This window comes from Buteo buteo, chromosome 23, assembly GCF_964188355.1.
Source record: "Buteo buteo chromosome 23, bButBut1.hap1.1, whole genome shotgun sequence".
NCBI classification, from domain to species: Eukaryota; Metazoa; Chordata; class Aves; order Accipitriformes; family Accipitridae; genus Buteo; species Buteo buteo.
The window spans coordinates 6,495,163-6,502,962 of NC_134193.1; the positions used below are offsets into that span (position 1 = coordinate 6,495,163).

General features: G+C 40.7%; 1 protein-coding gene across 4 annotated transcripts in view; it reads left to right on the plus strand.

Moving 5' to 3' along the window:
• Positions 1-4,443, plus strand: part of CEPT1 (choline/ethanolamine phosphotransferase 1) — a 32,339-nt gene extending 27,896 nt beyond the window's left edge. For all 4 annotated transcript variants that reach the window (XM_075055669.1, XM_075055665.1, XM_075055668.1 and 1 more), the window contains exons 6-9: positions 208-339; positions 1,217-1,375; positions 2,623-2,748; positions 3,506-4,443. In XM_075055669.1, coding sequence (XP_074911770.1) covers positions 208-339; positions 1,217-1,375; positions 2,623-2,748; positions 3,506-3,625 — 537 coding nt within the window. In that variant the 3' untranslated portion in view covers positions 3,626-4,443. The remainder of the gene's footprint in view (positions 1-207; positions 340-1,216; positions 1,376-2,622; positions 2,749-3,505) is intronic.
• Positions 4,444-7,800: the final 3,357 nt, after the last annotated feature.

Below are 7,800 nucleotides of genomic sequence, written 5' to 3' on the forward strand. Positions count from 1 at the left end.
AAGTCCAGCTTTATGGGAAGCTTGATGGAAGAATTATTGGAAAAATACATATTTCTCTGTGCCTTGTAGAAATTTGAATCTCTGTATAGCAGAGAAAGAAAAGCAAACATGGTGTTGGAAAGTGGAGTGTTTGAGTGCACCAGAAGTATTAATCCCAATTTCAGATTGCTTGTGCATATTTTAACTTCTTGTCTCTCTTCCGTTAAGATTCCAATACTGAATATTCAGGTGAAAATATTCCCGGCTCTCTGTACTGTCGCAGGAACCATATTCTCCTGTACAAACTATTTTGGTGTGATCTTCACAGGTGGAGTTGGCAAAAATGGATCCACTATAGCAGTAAGTACTTTGTTCTGCTAGTTACTCTTCAGCACTGAGTGGCTTTTCAGCCATGCCTTTAGTTTTTATTTAACATAATACCTCCTACATGTGAAATGTTTTCCTTTCAGTTCTTTGCTGGTTTGGGAAAAACAAGTTAATATTGTCTGCATAAGAATAGTAACTTTAGGAGTCAAGATTTTTAAAATTTTTGAGTGATTAAAAGTGCTTATGGTACTTTGATGCTTGTTTTTTAATTAATCATATAGAACAGATTATACAAATACACAACCTGTGAAAGAGTTCATAGAAAAGTCCAGTGCAAAAATCTATTCAGAAGGAAACTTGTCAAGAAGATTGGCAATGGTTTGGATCCTTCTAGATGATCTGTATTATTTATATTACCAGTGAAAAAGTGCAGGTGGAGGTATCTGCACAAGTTCTTTCTGTTTCAGTGAAGATGATGATTGATTCTGGAGCCCTGGGAGTTTTCCAAAAAGCAATTCTATGCTGGCCTAATGATTATTTGCTACCTAGAAGGCTGTTTTAGTTGCTTTGTAGCTGACTCAGAAAAAGCAATAGAAATATTGTCTCCTTTCACTTGCTAACAGTGTTAGCTACTGCCTGTGTGACAAGTTAAGAAATGCGCACTTCTTGCTGCCTAAAACCTCATTTTCTCCCCCAGCACAAGAAAGGTTCAACCACATTCTCAGCTGATGTTCACTCAAGTTTTACCATACTTTGTTCCTGTTAGTACCAGTGTTCAGAAAGACATGTTTTTAATGTGATTTTAGTTAGAAACCACCCATTGCATATTGTGTGAGTGTTTGGCTTATTGAGGTTTCTTTGTACTATGTATGTTTTGTTAACCCAATGCTTTAACTTTATCTTGCTGTAGGGAACAAGTGTCCTTTCACCTTTTCTTCATATTGGGTCAGTGATTGCGTTAGCTGCGATGATCTACAAGAAATCTGCTGTGCAGCTCTTTGAAAGGCATCCCTGCTTATATATACTTACTTTTGGTTTTGTATCTGCTAAGATAACAAATAAATTAGTGGTAAGTGCACCAGACCCTTGGAGTTTCTTATTATTGCAGTAAGAAAAACTTCTTGTAGATTTTAAAGTTTTCTGGTTATTCCATTGACTATCTTGCACCTGTTTGTGTACTGAAGTGATACTTGTGCTTTACTTATTTTCAGTTGCTTGGAGGTACAGTGGAGCCGTTCTTCTGTTTGAAAGAGGAGTGGTGAACCTCAAGCTAATGCCATGGTTACAGAGTCAGTGCCAGTACAGCTTACAGTTGCTTGAGTTCTGTTTCTCCCCCTTTCCCAGCTGTTTATTCACACTTTTGCAGTGTGTTTATGCACATGTGTGATGAGCTGGGCTGGAACAGAGGTGGCTGAAACCCCCCTCAGATGCAGGTGCAGAGGGGAGGAAATTTTGGGAGAAGCAGAGAATGTGACAGAGCTGCTGAGGTTTGGAACTGTTGCTCAGGGTTTAACTTAAACAATTGGAGAGAAGTAGTGGTTAAAATTATTAACAGGCTTGTACTGGGGAACAGATGGCAATGCTATCAGGAGAGGAGCCCCTGTTGAACAGAGTGAATGAGGGATTAAACAACTGCTGCCCCCCACCATCTCAGTTCTGCAGGCGTATGTTGTGTTGTCACATGAACTGGATCAGTGTTGGACATAACTTGCAGTGGAAGAAAAGTTTATTTCTTACCAAGACCAGTTTACTACACAGTCATATCAACAGTTGTGCTGATAAAAGTAAGGATGTGGTGTAGTACAGCCACTGTGCATGTGGGGGAGGGTGGGAAGGTCACGCTTGGGCATGAAAAGACATGATCATCAAATTGTAACCAGAGAGAGGTGGTGATCCTTATGGGACAAGAACAAATAGGTGGAGTGAGAGGAACACCAAATGTCTCTGATTTTTGAAGATCTAGCAGCTGTGAGTTTTTGTTTCCAGGCACAACTAAACCTTAAAATTTACCAGTCTACTTCCATTTTACTGTTTTGTTTCTGGCAGGAGGAAGAGTTTGTGGGCTGGAAAATGTGTTAGGTTTTTTTCCCTGTAGCTACATTCTTTGTTCTAATGAAAGATACTTCTCTGCAAACCTTAATCTCATATAACTGTAGTCTTTCATGGTTAAAACAGTATAGCTGCTGCTACTTAAGTACTTGATGTATCTTGCAGTGATGTGGGTTGAACTGCACTTTTTTGGCTTTGTGTATTCTGAAATCACTCTACGTTGACTAGCGTAGGTTTATTTCTTAAACTTCCTGTTTTTTAATATAGGTTGCACACATGACCAAAAGCGAAATGCACCTGCACGACACAGCATTCATAGGCCCAGCACTATTGTTTCTGGACCAGTATTTTAACAGCTTTATTGATGAATATATTGTACTCTGGATTGCCCTGGTAAGTATGAGCTCGCTTTGCTTGTCAGTAATCATTGCAAGCGTTTGTGTGCTCTTTCACAAATATTGTTTGTGTTGGTTGAGGCTAGCTGACTCACCTAAAGGGTAATGGGACTGGGAACGTACTTTACTGAGTTGATTTTCAACAGAGCTCATGCAAACAGAGGTTAACATGGTTTGCTTGATGCATGATTTAAATAGTTTTAAAGCAATGTCACAAACATTCAAAGCTTAGAATAGAATATTATGAAGATTTGTGTTGATGTCTTGTTAGCAAGAGAATACATTACGCACAGTGCAAGTGTAGTACGGCTGTGCCTTAAGCTCTTGGAATTATGTCATGTCTGTCATTACTAGCAGCACCCATTAGGAAAAAATATTCTAAGTTAAACTCGTCTGTGCTTATCAAGCACTCAAGTGTTATCTACCAAAATGCAGTGTTAACCTTTTAATAAAATTGGTATTTTATGTATCGTTATCACCATTCAGAGTTAATGGGGAATTTCACAGTATCTGTATAGCTACTGTAACTGGTTTTCCCCTCTCTCACTCTAGAATTAAGAGTCTGTATTCTTACAAAGCTGGAGAAAAGCCCAGCATGCCTAGAAGCTCTTTCTTCACTGAGTGATTATTCCTACAGAGTTGGAGATTTAGTCAGTGGAAAGAAGACCCCAGTGCTTTTATTCTGAAGTATGCAGGTGGCGTTATACTCTATGAAAACATAGATCTAAATGTGTGTATTTTTTTTCCTGTGGCAGATCTTTTCTCTCTTTGATTTGCTTCGATACTGTGTCAGTGTGTGCAATCAGATTGCTGCCCATCTGCACATCTACGTATTCCGAATCAAGTCATCTTCCACGCATTCTAATCACCATTAGTAAATGGGAAGTCACCATAAGGAGAAATAAGAAAGAGTTGGTTTTCTACATGAACAGATGTGAAGATACATAGGAGACTAAGGCAAAAAGCAGATAAGAACAACATAATTTATAATAATCAATGTTGTATAACTTTTATTCTTTGTTATCAGTAACACTCCTTAACTAGTCTCCTGCCTGAGAGAGTGAATTCCAAGTACACCCTAGTCAACTCTACATGTAGTCAACTCTGTTGGTTCAAAGCCTGGGAAAGCATGCAGGGAGTAATGCTCTGTCTTTGTAATTACCTTGATTACAAAATAATCTATATATGGTGAATGGATCCCCAACAACTGAAGTTTCTAATGTAGTATAATTACAGCTGCAATACGACTTGCTTTTAATTTTAATATTTCATCATCTCTTAGTGAAATACTTGTTTAGTGTCCACTTGAAATTTATTTACTAAAGACCTGAGCTGGTAAAAACAGAGATATCGCACTAGCTTGTGTAGCTGAAGCAGCTGTCAAGGTTTTAGTCCAGACTGATGTGGTTCTTTTGCTTATGCATTGCTGATAAAGCAGTTTCTTGCTAAAGAATAATGCATTGAACAGGGTTCTGCAAGCAGAAGGGATGACCGGCATGCAAAATAGTGTGGTATCTTTGTCAATTAATTAATTTTATTTTTTTAAATAAACATTATCTAAAAAGACAACTTATTTCTCAATTTTCTTCAGTGGAAAGACTATAAAAAGAAAATTTTACTGTTTACTTTTTTATGTATAAAACTTAAGCAAAATTTCCTTTCTGCTCTTAATAAATAAGAATTCTGAGAGCAACAGTTGTCTTCAGATGTGTGTGTTGCTCTGTCCTACTTAGGCTACAATCCTGCCTGCTATTTAGAAACCAGTTTTCTATGCTTTTATGTGTATAGTGTTGTCATTCCAGGATCTCCAAGAGCTTTCGCTGCTACATAGTGCAGTACGTTTGGGGTGGGGTTTGGTTTTTTTGTTGCTGTTGTTTTAATACCATTTTAAATGTGGTGAACTGCATCAGGGAGGCTAAGTTAGATTTAATGGAGTGTTTAATCACACAGTAGTGAAGTGCTGCAATGCGTGCCACAGGCCCTGGCATTGAGGGGAACTTCAGACCCTGAAAAAAGTGCCTAGGCTTGCTGTACAGAGCAAAGGGAGTGTCTCCAGAGCAGGATCTGCCATGGCTATCAGGGAGCTGCTTGGGAGATGGTGGGGAATGCCAGGAACTTCGTGGCTGAAATTCTAGCCCTCTGACCTTGAAGCATCTCACTCAAGATGGTAAGAAAATGCCTCTGTCTACTGGGAACCCAGAGCTGCAGCAGTACCTGAAGACAACTGCATGTGTCTCTTCTTTGAAGGAATTAAGCACAGCTCACTTAAACAAAAAAATCCCAACAACAATAAATGAAAACCCCACTTGGCCACAGGAAGTGGTGACATGTATTTCCTGTGATACTCTAGCGATTGGAAAATGTGCTCAGAAGTGGAGAGAAAATCCAGTTCCTTCAGTGACTGGAGTGCTTTTAAACCCCTTCCTCCACCTGCCTGGAACAGTACCCAGTGTCAGGCTATCATGGACAGAGAGGTCAGCCTTCCTTTGTTGTGTCCTTGCAGAGACACAGGACTGCTTGGGCTAGAGGGAGAACACAGGAGGAGCATGGCTCCAGTTTAGTTGTTGAAGTGTTTGTCTCTGCGAGGAAAGAACAGGGCCTGGCCTCTGTTTGAGATGTTGCAGGAAGTGGAACTGAGATGCTCATTTCTCTAGCCGAACATTTACAACGTGGACGTGCTCTGTCTTGTGTCTTCTCTGGTTGGAAGAGTTTTGGTTCCTTCCTGTGGGGTGATACCATTTCAACAAGTGAGTTAGAGGTCATGCCTTAGGATTGGGGCACTGGGGAAAGGAGGAACGTCTTGGGAACGAGGAGAAATTTATGTAGGCTTCCCCACTTCACCCTTGAAGTTCCAGGCATTTGCATGCTTGTGAGCAGCTATTTTATGGCAAGTGCAGCTGAGGGCTCTTTGGGGGACTTTGCCCTAGGGGTTCCCAAAGGGTCCCTGCCAGGCTGAAGTCTGAGGGAGAGTGGTTCCCACATCCTGACCATGTACATGGGGCACAGTTCAGTGTCCTGGAAATGTTATGGTCCCAGTGTCTTGATACTGGGAGCATCTTCAGTGTGTAAGGTGGCAGCTGTCTCTTCAGTATCACAGTTTTAGATACATCTGGAATTTAGATAACTAGTTTATTTAGTTTTATCTGTATTCAGCTGGGTGAAGGTTTGATCTAGGTAGTCTAGCCTCTGCTGCTGCCTTTCAAGTGGTGAGCAAGACAAAGTCTGCAAGGCAAAAGACTGGAAGGATTTTAAGGTGCTGAGGGCCTGTCTCCCCTTTCACAAACCATGTGTTTCTTTTCATCAGCATGAAGTGGGTGCAAAACTTAGTTGCTTGGAAAGTCCCTCCCTGCAGTGTGAGTGGTTTTCTAGAGATGCAGACGAGGAGAATCATGCTCTCAGTTTTCAGGGGTTTAAGATTTAAGCTGCTCCATATAATTTGTCACTGATAGTTGAGACTAGTGAAGAACTGGAGTCTTTAAAGGATTGTCTAGGACCAAACATCCATTTAAGAAACATGTCTAAGCTAAAGCCTGTTGATGTTCAGGAAATGCAATAGGGCATCTTTTCCTCAGCTTTTCACTACCTGGAAGTTTGAATGCCCTCCACGTTTAGCCAGCCAGGAAAAAATTCCCATTTCTATCCTGATAAAGTTTCAGTGTTACCAGGGAATAGTTACTGCTTGTAATCCAAGCCATATAAAGTGTTGCTATGGATGCAGGTATTGTATAAATGCCTGTAATAAATAATGGAATACATGAACTTTACCATGGCACCTGTACGTTACAGCACTTGTGTCTTGTGATAGTAGGTTATCTTAGATATGCTTGTAGAGCTAAGGCTGCTCAAGGACTTGAGAAGGGGAACAGAATTTTTGTAGGCTCAGCCCGATCTTGTGACATGCTTTTTCACTTTCTGTTACATTCAGAAGACACTTTGAAGGAAGAGCTCTTGCAACAGCAGCCTGTTGAGCTTCCTTGAACACCTGCGTCTGAGTATACTCCCTTCAAAACAAATACAACCTGTTCTCTGTTAAGCAAGTTTTCCCCTAAAACTGTAAAGGCAAACTGAAAATTCCCACATGGTGTTGGAGTGTTGCTGCCTCTTCTACGAACTGATAAAGGAGTTCCCTTGCTTTGGCAAGGATTTTAACATAGGAAAGAGACAGGCCAAGATACCTCAGGGCCTGTTTCTCTTTCATTTGAGTGTCAGTTTTGTTTCATACTAGTATTTTCTCTTCTTTCCTTCCTACCCTGCATGCACCAGGTATATTCAGTGCTTCTATGCCCCATCTTTGAGTTTGGAGTGGAGTTGCTTAGAAGTTTAATCATTTCCCGAAAGCAGGAGGTGAAGACTGCAGCATTTTTCAGAGGTTAGAGCCAGGTGGGAAGTGATCTGAAGTAGGAACTCTGTCTGTTATTGTACTGGAGCAATCTGAAAGTACTTAGCAATAATGACTGTATTGACTCTGGCAGGTTAAATATGCCCAGGACTGTTTGCTGGCACTGAGGCCAGCTGGCAGAGGGTGACACATGCCATAACATAAAATTTATCTTCCAAGCAGGGCAGCTGCATAGCAGGAATTGAACCACAAGTCAGGAGTGATTCCTGAGCTGACTACTGAACCATGCCTGGGAGTTGTTTGTATGAGTGTGAGTTGGCTAATACTATGCTGGGAACTACATTAATAATTTAGCAGAATAAATGAGCACTTTCCAGTTCAGGGAAACATTTCTTTGCACTGTTATTTACTGTTGTAGACTTAGCTCAAGTGTTAGACAGATCTTGAGCAGGAAGAAGGATTTGGAAATATGCTGTGAGTTTTACTGATATGCTGCAATGTGACCTGAGCCCAGCTGGATTTGTCCATGCTCCTAGCAAACAGCAGCTGAGTTACTCCAGTGTCTCTAGCAGCAAACACAGTGTGTCTACCTACAAGCAGGTGGTTTAAGAGAGGCAGACTGAGTTCAAAGGAATAAATAGGGTATTTTATTCAGCATCTGCCCTTTCAGTACGGTGTCTTCTTTCTTCATTGATCTTGATTGATCATAGG